Source organism: Petaurus breviceps, unplaced genomic scaffold (genome assembly GCF_028583685.1).
Source record: "Petaurus breviceps papuanus isolate PSGF00001 unplaced genomic scaffold, PetGlider_PUasm1.0 209, whole genome shotgun sequence".
Taxonomy (NCBI): domain Eukaryota; kingdom Metazoa; phylum Chordata; class Mammalia; order Diprotodontia; family Petauridae; genus Petaurus; species Petaurus breviceps.
The window spans coordinates 761,145-774,403 of NW_027185854.1; the positions used below are offsets into that span (position 1 = coordinate 761,145).

Sequence of the window (13,259 nt, forward strand, 5' to 3'; positions counted from 1 at the left end):
TTATTAATTAGATTTCTTGCTGTCCTTGATGCAATGAACTTGCAGCCAGATATAACCTGACGATTGACCCTTGACGTTGTGTTTCTGCATTTCCTTCTCTCATTCCTAGAGGAGATGAGTGATGAGGAAGAACATTCCACTCCCCCGGAGCTTCGGATACTCCTAGGAGGCAGCCCTCTGCCTTCCCCAGAGAACCCTTCCATCCCAGTAGGAAGTTTTCCTTTTCCATTCCCTCCCATCAACAGGAAAGGGAGACACGAGGAGAAGGGAGAGGATGGGTTCCCTCAGCCCAAGAGGCCTCTCCACCCCACCCTCCAGCTGTTTCCCGGCCCCAAGGAGCCCCAGGAGGCACAAGGACATGTAGACATTGCCTTCTCCGTCACCTGCAATGATGAAAAGATGTTTGTGGCTATTGAAAAGGATTCTCTGCAGGTTGGTGCAGTTTCATATGGGACGGAAGAAACCAGCACCAGTGATAACAATAACTTAACATTTCTATGGCGCAGCTGGGTAGTATGGCATATAGAATGTTAGATTGGAGCTGGGGGACTCTGAGTTCAAATCCTGTCTCAAACACTTACTGTGGGACCCTTGGCAAATCCCTTGGCCTCTTCCAGCCTCAGTTTCTCATCTGAGAAACTGAGTCAATATGAGATTAAATGAAATAATGTATATAAAGCAGTACAAATTCTAGCTATTATTATTATTTATATATGCTTTAAGGTTGACTTGCTTGCATCTTCTTATTTGATGATGGTAGGTTAGGGACCCATAGCATTATTATACCCATGTGGCATTTGACAACACTGAGGCCCAGAGATGCCCACATAGCTAGTAATTATCAGAGGCGGGATTGGAACCCAAGTTCTCCTGACCCTGGCTTTCTCCTCATCACAACCAACAGCCTGTGGCAAATATACTTTCTTGTTCACTGTTCACTTTTGCTTAATGAATTAGACCTCCTTTCCTTGCCTGGTACCCGTTTCTCCCAGCAAAGTGATTTCTAAATCTTTGTGTGTTGGTATTTTTCTATTGAACTCTAACACAGTCCTTGAGATGTTGATCATTGCTGGGGTCAGGGGAGAGGGTGTCTTAGAGGAGCGGTACGTGTTGGGGAGGGGAAAAGAGGGTTAAATGCAAGCTTCCAGCATCCCTTCCATAGAAAAAGGCTTAGTGAAACTATTGCCATGTAGGAGCATTATTTATTCAATTCCCAACTTTTTGGTGATGCTTATTCTAGGCTAGCGGCTACACGGGGACAGAGCTGTCCCTATCGGATCCGACCTGCAAGGCCAAGACTAATGGGAGCCACTTCATTTTGGAGTCATCCCTGAAAGACTGTGGCACACAGCAGCGACGGTCTGCCCCTGACAGCGTGGTGTATTATAACTCGGTGAGTGCTCTGGGAGACTGGCTTTCAAAGCCCTGCTTCGATTTCTCACTGTGAAACCCAAGCTTCACAGGTCACTTTCCTGAGGCTTTGTTTCCTCAGCCACAAGTGACATGGACAGGGTCACCCATGTAGGATGAATTTTATGGACAACCTGAACCCAGGTCTTGCTGACCCAGGAGCTATTAAGTTCTGGTAACAAGACTTTACAGTTACCGGGGAAATAAGTAACCAGCCTGAGTGCTCTAGGCCAGAAAAGCCAGGCCAGAACTTGAAAGGAAATTTCATATACTTTGCTCCTCCTTTCTCTTCCTTCTTTTTTTTGGAGGCAGCACACTTTTTAGTTGTGTCTAAATCTGTGGGGAAACTCTGTCTATATTTCTTGAAAGAAAGGTATTATATATTCTATCATATAATATGTTATTACATCGTATTATAATTTTATGCTGTTACATTGTTGTATTATGTTATGGTATGGTATATTGTCACGTTATGTTAAGGAGATTTTCATGAATGTGAGAAAATCCAAAGTGAAATGTTCAGGTTGAATGTAAATTTTTCTAGTCATAAGAGTTTTGCAGTTTTTTATCACTAGCATTACTGAGTCTGTGTCTACATCAGGTGATGAGATTAGTCATTGAACTTCAGAAGCTGAAAGGCCTTTAGCAATCTTTGCCTCCTTCCCTACTACTGCACTGAAAGCTTCCCTCTGCAAGATCCCAGTGATTTCTTCCTTAATTTCCAAACCTCTCCTCAGTCTTCAGCATCCTTGGCTTTTCTGTCCTGTCTCACTGCTGAAAAGGCCTCTGCTTTCCGATATTTTCTCTTTCCTCAGCTTCTGTCATGATGCTTTTTCCTGGTTCTTCCCTCTACCTGCCTGGCTGTTCTTATTAGACCCTGCGCTCAGTCTCCTTCCTCCTTCCACCCCAGTAGTTCTTCCCCAAGCACCTGTTCTCAGGTCTTTCTCACCTCTGTCCACACTCCCTCCATTGACCGTCTCCTCCATTTTCATGACTCGGTGGTCCCTGTGTGGCTCCAAAACGAACACATCTGGTCTTTCCCCATCTCTTCCATCTTTCCATGTCTTGTTGATCAGATCTCCCTGGATATCCCACTTCATGCTCGATATATCCAAGATAAAATAAAGAATAGGGAGAGAACTTGAGTTCATCGATATAAGGAATTGCCGGGTGAAGCTAAGACCTCTAATCAATGCAGATCAGCGTCTTCTTGGCGATTTAGTTACTTATGTCATTGAGAAGTAACATTGACTTGCGAAGGGTCCCATAGCTGCATGTATAAGGCATGGGCCTTGAACCCTGGTCTCCCTGCCTCTGAAGCCTGCTCTCAGCCCATTCTGCCTCATAACAGCCTTGTTAATTGGTTCATTTAGGCTTTCCTCCAGGGACTCTGACTGCCATGAAAAGGGGTTCTTGCTTACCTTCCCATGATAGCATCCTAATTAATAGTTTGGTTCCTTGTTTAGACCTATTGTTCAGTCTTCTCTCTCAGCCCTCAGAGTAATTGTAAAGTTTTTGGATTAAAACGTGGTCCTGATCTAAGTGTGCAAAGTGGGAAATCATATTAATGACAAGGACGGCCCTGTGTGAAGGAGTTCTAGGAACCTCCCTACGTGCGCATGAGGGGAATGCGTTGAGTTATGGGCTGTCATCCCCCAGCCAGCTGCCATGGATGCTTTCCCTTCTGAGCTCGGCCCGGCCCAGGACTCATTGCTCTTAAGCACTCTTTAAAAGAGTCTGTTCTCAATCAAAATGTGAAATTCTCCTCCGCACTAAGGCAGAGAAGTGATAGGTAAGAGATGAGCAAGAAGGGAGATGCAGCTGGACAATTAAGAAAGGGGCTGAGAAGGAGAGCAGGAAGGACATGGTTTTGGCAGCCATCTTTCTCTAGTGGATGGTAGTTGGTGCCTTCTGCTATGTTTTTTAATCATGCCTCATGCTTTCTCTCTGTGTAGATTATAATGCAGGTATCAGCCCCTGGGGACAGCAGCGGCTGGCCCACTGATTATGAAGACTTGGAGTCGGGAAATAATGGCTTTCCAGGAGATACAGATGAAGGAGATAGTTTCTTCATAAGCAGGCCTGAAATCGTGGTGGTATGTATTTGACTTTGGAACATGGTGGGTGGGGGAGGATATTTCTGTGGTCTATGAGGGGAGTTGCAAAAAAAAAAATCATGTTTTACATTATTTGCCCAAGCTCATAAATTTTCCTGGGCATTCTTTGTGCTTTGACGCAGTGCTGTGATTTATCTCTCTACCCGTTTGGCTTTTCCCAGTTTAATTGCAGCCTGAGACAGACAAGTTTTGCAGATGTATCCCACCAACCCCAGGCCCAGAACATCACCTTCAACATGGAGCTGTATGATACAGACCTCTTCCTGGTGCCCGCCTCGGGCATCTTAGCCGTGGCAGAAAATGGGCACATTTATGTTGAGGTAAGATTGACATTGCACGTTGGGCATTACCAGGCAAGTGTCTACCATGATACTGGGAGTAGCAGCCTGGTTTTCAGTGAGGATGAGGGAATCCTTCTTATGTCCCTCTCGTGCCAAGCCACAATGCCAAGCATGTTCAGCACGTGCCCAGCTCAGTGAAATGTTTACTGGTTTGTTTTAGACCAAAGTGTGGCCATTTTGGGAAATGGATTGAGCTAAGTGGAAAGGATATTTTCTGGAAGAATGACCGGCCCTCTGCACAAAACTCTATGCCTGTTCTGCATCCTGAATCTTTGGAGTGTTGGTCTAGATACAGAAGATTAAAGGGTGTGATTATATAAGTCTGTGTTTGAAAAAGAAGACGACTTACCCATGTACCAAGTGTATAACTAGTAGATAGCTAATGTACTCCAATGGTATTCTCATCCAGTTAGTCAATCAATAAGCATTTATTAAACACCTACAGTGTGCTAAGCCTTGAGGATGCAAGAAAGGCAAAGGAAGTCAGTCCCTGCCCTCAAGGAGGGCACAGTCCAGTGGGAGAGCATGCAAATAGCTATGTACAGGCAAGGTGCATACAGGGTAAAGTGAAGATAATGGTAGAGGGAAAGCACTAGAATTAAGAGGGATCCGGAGAGGCTTCCTGTAGGCAGTGGGATTTTAGCTGGGACCTGAAGGAAGCTGGGAGATGGAGATGAGGAGGGAGGGCATTCCAGGCAGGGGGCACAGCCAGTGAGAATGCCTGGAGTCTGGAGACGGAGCAGGGCAGTCGGTGTCACTGGTAACAGAGTGGGTAGGGAGTGTGTGTGTGTAAGAGGACTAGGAAGGTTGTGGAGGGAGGCAGGCAGGTTATCAAGGGCTTTGAACAAAAATAAGATTTTCTGTTTAATCCTGGAGGTTACTGAGTAGGAGGTGACACGGTTCAGTTGGCACTTTGATCATGGAATGGACTTCAGTGGAGAGAGACGTGAGGCAGGGAGGCTGCTGGGATCGATCAGGCCTGAAGTGATGATGGCCTGCACCGCGGTGGCAGGAGTGCCAGAGGCATATGCCAGAGAGATAACATTGGCAAGCCGCGACAATAGAATGGATATGGGAGCTAAGAGAGGGCGAGGAGCCGAGGATGACCCCTGGGGTGATGAGGAGGATGGTGCTGCCCTTTTCAGGAAAGTTTGAAAAGGGGGAAGGTTTTATGTCCAATTTTGGACACGTTAACTTTAAGATATCCACTGCACATCCAGTAGCCAGTTGGACGTGCAGCTCTTCTAGGTCAGCAGAGAGGTCAAGGCTGGATAGCCAGCATTATCAGCACAAGGATGATAATTGAATCCAGCGGAGCTGATGAGATCCCTGAGTGGTAGTAGAGTAAGAGTAGAAAAGAGGAGGGCCCAAGGATGGGGGTGTGTATGGATTCCCTCCCCCAAAAAAACTTAAATGGAGGGCATGGACAAAAGTTATGCAGTTGTGGTCGTTCATCATAAATGTTTATAAAGCTCCTACTATGTGACGGGCACTGTACTAAAAGCTGGGGATACAGAAAGAGACAAAATGATCATTCCTTCCCTCAACGAGCTCATGATCTCATGGCGGACTCTCCTTCATTCAGGGTCTTCATCTCAAGGCTGGATAGCCACTTTTTGGGCGTGTTATAGTGGGGATCCTGGCAGACTAGATGCTTTAGTTATAAGTCAGGCAGACTTGAATTCAAATCCCAATTCTGTTGTGTGACCATGAGCAATTCACTTAATCTCTCTGTGTCTCTGCTCCCTTATCTGTAAAATGGGTCTAACAGTGCCTGTTGTACTTACCTCCCTGTGTAGTTATAAGATTCAGATGTAATAGTGTACAGGTGCTTTGCTGACTTAAATGTGAGTTATTATTTCTGCCATTTCATAACATGGGTGATCAGGAATGATTTGCTAGACTATGATACTTTCCACAGAGCCAAAACAAACAAGACACATGTACACTTGCCATTTGCTAAGGGATTTATCACTTCCTGGGATGTGCCCCAGTTCAGCAAATTAGGGCTTCCCCAATCACCCCTGCCATGAAGGGAAACTTAATTTTTTTCTTTTTACTTCCCAGATGATCATTTTATTAGGTGAGTGACTATTACACTTGATTTAAAAAATTTTAATTTAATTGTTTTCAGGGACCAAAGACCTATTTAGTCAGTCAACAAGCCTTTATTAAGTGCCTACTGTATTCCAGGAATTGTGCTGAGGGCTGGAGCTGTAAGGAATGACAAAATACAGTCCCTGATCTTAAAGACTTTGCAGTGTAATGGGGGAGACAGTGATGTACAGACATAAAGGATAGATTGGAGATCATTTCAGAGGAAAGTTACTAAAATGAAGTGAGGGCTGGGAAAGACTTCTTGCAGAAGGTAGGACTTTAGCCGAGACTATAGGGAGGAGAAGAAGGGGGCAAGAGTTCTCTCCATTGGGTTGGGGGTGGGGAGTGGGGAGAACAAAACCCTTGCAACAAATACTCATTGTCTAGCAAAACAAATTCTTGCATTGACCATGTTCAGAAAAGACATCTCATTGTGAAACTTGAATTCCCACACAATGCTTGGCTCACTTGGCCCAGATCACACATGGCCCTGACTCCCTGCAACTGTCCCGTGTACCACTGAAAGGAGCCATAGATAGAATGAAGACAATATCCGAATTGCTTTTCTGAAAATGAGGCAAAGCTTTCTTTCTTCTGCAAGACCCCAAGTTTCAGGCGGCTAGGTGGTGCAGTGAATAGAGCACTGGCCCTGGAGTCAGGAGGACCTGAGTTCAAATTCGGCCTCAGACACTTGACACAAAAACTAGTTGTGTGATCTTGGGCAAGTCACATAACCCCAATTGCCCTCCAGAAAGCAAAATAAAATTTAAAAAAAGACCCCAAGTTTCTTCTTGCCTCTGGGAAAGATGGGACTTTTTCAGAGATGAGAGATCTGCTATTTGGAAAACCATAGGCTTAGCTCTCTGGAATGATCAGGCACAATATATTATCCGCGTACCTAATTAGAGAAGCCATCAGCTGACAATTCACAGCTCCCCGTCTTGTATGACCAGCTGGTGTCTCACGACATCATCGCAAGCAGGTTGAAATGAGATGCTTCCATAAATCTCAGATGACTTAGGCACACATATTTCTGGTTTAGGAACACAAACAACTTTCCCATTTGGATCAGGACTTCTACTTTGCCTCAGAATCTTGGATGGGGTCTGTTGGCATTGAGCTCTGTCTGCTTCTGTGGTCCAGACACTGTGACTTTTGGATTACCTGTCCTGCTAGGAGCCTTTGTTCTTTAGGTGAACCTCTCCTTTCTGCCCTGTAGAAAACGTGCCAGCTTCTTGCTAATGCTCCCCATTGCCATTTTGCCCCCCCAAATCTCCATGTATCTCTCGTTTGGCATTCATCCATATGTGTGGAGTCGTTAATGACTCCCAGATGTTTCACCAGCCCCAGGGCTCCTGTCCAGGTGTCATCTTTATAGAATGTGTTCCTCCAAGAGTTTTGCTTTGTTTCTTTCCCAGTCCTTGGCACAGTCTTCCTTGTGTGTCCCACTCAGGGACATTTCCCCCTCCTTTTAATATTCCTTGTGTTCCCCTCACTTGATCTGCTATAGTTGTCTTCATCTGTTTTTTAGTGGAAGGTCAACCCACTCTTGTTTGTCAGGGGTTTTTTACCCTTCTAAAGATCATCTCTGATTTTATAGTTTAAAAGGATCCTGGAATTTGTTGACATGACACTCTATTGATATCTTTAACATTGAAAAAGAAATGAACAAGGACTCCTGGTCATTCTTGTAATCAAGGAGGTTTGGGAAAGGAGTTTACAGATATTTTTGACATGTTATTTTGCAGAACCAAAATATGAGAGAGGCAGGATTTTAATTTTAAGAGCAGTCAATTCAGGATACCCCTCCCTCTCTATTATTCCCTAACTTCAATAAATCTTTACTTGTAAATTCCTTCCCAATCTCCTCCTCCCACAAAAGGGCAGCTAAGCAAAATGAACTAACCCCATGACTTCTTTGCATAGGGTAGTCTACCTTCCACACACAGAACTCTATATCTGCCCAAGTAAAGGTGAACATTCTCATTTTCAAGGACTCCCCTTCCCCTTTTAAAAAAATGAACAGAAGTAAACCAAGTTACACCTTTGTCAATTGGAGTTCTTAGCCCAGGATCTGTGAAATATTAAAAAAATATATTTTGATGACTATTTTTTTAAAGATTGAATTCTTTTATAATTCTTGCTATTTTATTTTTATTAAATAAATTATGCAGAGAAGGCTTCCTAAGTTTTATCAGGCTGCTGAAATAAGTCCATGACACCAGAAGGGAAAGGAGAAATAAGGGAAAAAAGTAAAGTGCCTACTATGTGCTTTACAAATATTATCTCATTTGTTCCTTACAACAATCCTATGAGTTAGGAACTATTAATATATTTTTATAGTTGAGAAAACTGAGGCAGACAAGTGAAATTACTTGTCCAGGGTCACAGAGCTAGAAAATTATCTGAAGCAGAATTTGAACCAGACATTCCTGACTCTAGGTCCTATCCATGATGCCGCCTAGCTGCCTCCTCTTAAGACCCCCTGTTTAGAGAGTAGAGATACCCCATTCAACCAGAATAGTCTCATGTCTTCCTGAGACGTAGTTTTTTTTTTAATTATATACAAATCATTTAGGGAATATATCTTGAACTTTGGTGTCTCCTTCCCACACTCCTTTCTTGAGGCCTAGCATTTTTATTTTGGGCATAATCCCAATCTTATATTTTAAACTTTCATAAAAACCTAGGTCAGGTTAAACCCTTAAACCACTGATTTTTTTTTTTTTGCCTTTTGGAAGGCAGTTGGGGTGAAGTAACTTTCCCAAGGTTACACGGCTAGTTTTTTTTGTGTGTGGGTGTTAAGTGTCTGAGGCCGGAACTGAACTTGGGTCCTCCTGACTCCGGGGCCGGCGCTTTACTCACTGTGCCACCTAGCTGCCCCGATATGAAATTTTAATTCCACAGAATGCAGAACACTGAGTAGAAGCTGTCTGTAGTTAGGTTCCATTTTGTCCTTGCCCCTAGCATCCAACTGTTTTTTCTACATATTTGGTGATGAATAGAAGGAAATACATTCTAACAAATAGAACCATCCGTTAGGGTGGTAGGATACCTCCAGAGGTCATGGGCTCCCTTTGATCACTGGAGGTCTTCAGGAAGAAGTTAGATGATGCCGGGTTGGGAATAAATATAATAACACCAGCTTATTTCTATGCAGCACTATCAATTTTGCAAAGGTAATATACTTTACCACATAATAAATATGAGCTTCTTGAGAGAAGGGGCTATCTTTCTTTTCTATTATTGTTTAGCACAGTGCTTGGACCATAGTAAGTGCTTAACACTAGAAAGACTAAGTGTGTCAATTGACAAGGAAATATATTCGATGATCAATATTTTCTTTCTCCTACCTATGTAAATGCACTTTAAATACAAACAATTACAAGCAGATATTGTCATTTTATTTGGAATAAAAAATTCATCCCACTATCTCTATTTTCTTTGTCTTATGGATAAAAATAATTCATGGTATCAGTTGGCATAATTTGGTTCCTCTAGCCAATTCTGGTCCTTTTTAAGGGTTTTTGTGAGATCTCCATCTTTGTAAAGAAGGACAGAAAGTACATTTTCTCATTTTGTTCTTTGGGAACAAGCTCAATCATTATACTTATACACTATTCTGATATACATTTTAAAAAACTTAGTTTATGCACATGTTCAAAGTCCCTCTGTAAAAAGTAAGATAATTTAATAGCCTGTTTAAAAACAAACCTATTGTGTTCATGATACGCTTATTATGGTTTTTATTTTTGCTTTCTGGAAAGGAAAAATCTACTGAGTTCAAAACACCTTTCTTAAAGTTTTTTTGTTCTTGTTTTTCAGGATAGAAAAATCTACTGAATTTAGGATGCTTTTCATAGTTTTTTGTTTCCTTTTTATAGAATATAAAAATCTTAACTTTCTTATGTGTTTTTCCCCAGAAAAGAATAAATTTAATTTAGCAGCTAGGAACAAAATGATACATTTCTCTTGGAAAGATTAATTTATAATATTGTCCTCCGTCTTGCAAAGCTAAACTCTGAGATTGAGAGATATAGCAAAGATTTTACAGTTTTATTGTTGTTTTTTTAAAAAGACACTTTCTAGAAAGATGACTTAGTAAAAAAAAATTCAGTTTGTAAGACACATCCTCCAAAAAAACAAAAGAAAAACAGACCATGTCAGATTTCAGTAAATTGAGACAACCCATTCTGTCAGCATCATTTGGAGTACTGAAGTTAACGGTATGGGAATGCTTCACTCCCAGAGACAGTCTGGAGTAGGACAGACTGTCCTAGAGAGGAGTTGAGTCACATCTTCTTGTTTCTTGCCAAAGTTCTGAATCCCCAATGGAGAACATTGGGCAATACATAAAAATTCATTTTATCCCTAAAATACCCAGTTTTACATTAATCCTTAATTTGGTTGAGAGTGCCACCAGAAAGGAAGTGCTTGTATGTTCCCCCAGGTCATCCCAGACTAAGAGGTAAGGTTTCCTGAATGGGATATCCATTAGAGTCTAAATTCAGAACTGAATTTGAGGGAAATCAGGTTTGAAATTTGTTTACCTTTGGCCCAACACAACCTTATGTTTCAAAAGAAGGGAAACTCCATAAGATCTGGCCTTAACACCCTTACCAATTTTTTAAAGAGGGAATTGTAAATGAGTTGGAGACATTTTCACGTCAGATTTCCCCCTAAAATCCTCCTCAGAAGCTCCAGGAATGAAGGAAGGTTACTTGGCAAGGCTTGTGTGGGACCTGAAAACAATTTGGAACATTTGGCCGAATCAAGGGTTACACCAGGTTGAGTCACCCCATTGTATTACATCCCTTGAAAGGGGAGCTTGGTTTTGCCCCTTGAGAAAGGTACCAGTGTTGTCAACAGAAAGATGGTTGCCCTGCTAATGCTAACTTTCCACATCACTTAAACTCAGTTTACCTTTTTTATGTTAAATAAGCTCTGAACTTTTTACTCTTCTCTTTGGAGAACCTTTTTAAAAGAAGTCGTCATTTCATAAATCCAGTATTATCATAAAGCCTGGGAGCTAATTTTTCCTCTAGGAAAATTAATTTTTTGTAACTTGTATCTTTTTCCCTATTTCCAGTGGAGTGATGAAGGTGTTGAAGAGTATAATTGTGAAAAATTCAGTAGTTATACTGCTATTAAATGTTTATATTTAATATTCTGCAGGTTATTGCATAGTTAGAGAAATTGACTGCTTTTTATAATTCATTAAGAGTATTGAGATACAAGCTCATTTTCTGACGGTTCACTGAAAGTATCTTCAGGGCAGCTCCAATGGAACCCAGGCTAATGTACCTTGTCCCGTTCACTCCACCAATCAGTAAACATTTATTAAGTGTTTATTATGTGCAGGCACTGTGCTAAGCAGAAGGATACACAAAGAGGCAAAGGACAGTCCCTGCCCTCTTCTTCTTCTGGGATTTTAATTTCTTCTGCTTGGTCTCTATATTTTGACAGCTTTCTAGTCCATGTGGTTTGTAGATTACTGTGAGTATTTTAGCATGCTGACGTTGTTAGAAATGTTATTCTTATATTTTTGTGGATCATGGTGATACCCGAGCCCTTATCGTTCTGCGTCTGGATATTCACATTCCAGTGTGATTTATTATTTGCTGAGTTCTCGAGAATCTTTTGGTCTTTGTCCATAGTTGAGGTTTCTTAACTATTAGTTTATTGGAAACAAGCTTCTGGTGTATTGAATTCTAACCACCTAACTGTGGCTAGCCCTAATTGTAATATTATTGAGATTGTTCTTAATAATATTAATAATAAATAATTATTATGGTAATAGGAACATGGAAAAGGATTAGACAAGTGATTTCATTGGTATAGGGAACTCCCGGATAGGAGATGCCCTCTACTAATTCAGGCTAGCACTTTTGTGCAATTTGTAGTCTTAAGTGAGTTTCCTAGAGCACTGGGAAAATTCAGTGACTTGCCCAGGATCACACAGTCAGTATGTGTCACTGGCAGGACCTGAACTCAGATCTTCTTGTCATTGAGGCCAGCTTTTCTCCACTGTGCCATAATGCCTCTATTATTAACAATTACAGCTAACAGTTATGTAAAGGTTTACAAAGCACTTTACACTTCTCATTTGATCATCACAACAGCCCTCTGAGCTAAGTAAATACTCTTATTATCCTCATTTTATAGGCAGGGAAACTGAGGCTCAGAGACTTTCCCAAGGTCACACAACTAGTGATTGCTTGATGTTTACATTCATTTTTAATTTGGGGTAGAGCTCACTTGGGAAGGAAGTCATTACACACACAACAGAAACAGGCACCTCCGACAATGAGCTTGGGTTCCATAGTGGACTTGAGTTTTAGGTGGTTAAGTTTAACTTGTGTTGGAACCCCTCAGGATGACATATGCATAAAACTCCTGGTTTAAACTCTGGTTCAAATAAAAACCACCTCCCTAACTTTGAAATGCTGCATCTCTAGGCTGCCATGTTAGTCTAAAGCATGGCTGAAAGGCTGTGCCAACCCATGATGCTTTTGGCTCATTCTTCAGTTTTTCTCCTTTGTGTTGTTATGTAGGTCTCTGTTACCAAGGTCGACCAAGACGTGGGATTTGCCATCCAAACGTGCTTTATCTCTCCGTACTCCAACTCTGACAGGATGTCTGATTACACTATCATCGAGAACATTTGTCCTAAAGATGAATCTGTGAGATTCTATGCACCCCAGAAGGCACATTTCTCTCGACTCCACGCACAGATGGACAAAAAGAGATTTAGTTTCATGCTCAAACCCATTTTTAACGCTTCACTTCTCTTCTTACAATGTGAACTCACCTTGTGTACAAAGAAAGAAGATGACACTCACAGACTGCCAAAGGTTAGTGGCTCATTAGCTCCCTTGAACTTTTACATTTCTATGTTTTAAAAAATAAGACAGTGACCTTCAGAATAATCACAAGTTATGGCAGATTTCAGTGTTCAGTGCTAGGACAGCCAAAAATAGAGTAATAAAGTAAATATAACTTCAGTGACCTGTGAGTTTTATGGAATCTTATGGAATAAATCTTGACAATATGATTTTTTCCACTCGTGTTATTAAAGAGTACGCTATATGTGATAAATTAGGATTATTTTCCGTGGAGGGAGTGGTCTGGCTTTATCTCTGTTATTCAGATCGTGTGCAGAGCCAGAACTACAAATAGACTAGAGAACAAGTCCAGTGCGAGCATTACTTTTTCCATACCCTTCAAAGATTTGATTTGCAATTGTTTTTGACCTTCTCTGTGTGGATTATGAGGTTGGTTTTATTCAGGAAAG

At 41.6% G+C, this 13,259-nt stretch overlaps 1 protein-coding gene across 1 annotated transcript in view; it reads left to right on the forward strand.

Annotated features, from left to right (window-relative positions):
• Nucleotides 1–13,259, forward strand: part of LOC138165480 (transforming growth factor beta receptor type 3-like) — a 229,004-nt gene that overhangs the window by 188,596 nt on the left and 27,149 nt on the right. The window contains exons 9-13 of the mRNA XM_069093845.1: nucleotides 110–432; nucleotides 1,241–1,393; nucleotides 3,366–3,506; nucleotides 3,689–3,847; nucleotides 12,520–12,819. Coding sequence (XP_068949946.1) covers nucleotides 110–432; nucleotides 1,241–1,393; nucleotides 3,366–3,506; nucleotides 3,689–3,847; nucleotides 12,520–12,819 — 1,076 coding nt within the window. The remainder of the gene's footprint in view (nucleotides 1–109; nucleotides 433–1,240; nucleotides 1,394–3,365; nucleotides 3,507–3,688; nucleotides 3,848–12,519; nucleotides 12,820–13,259) is intronic.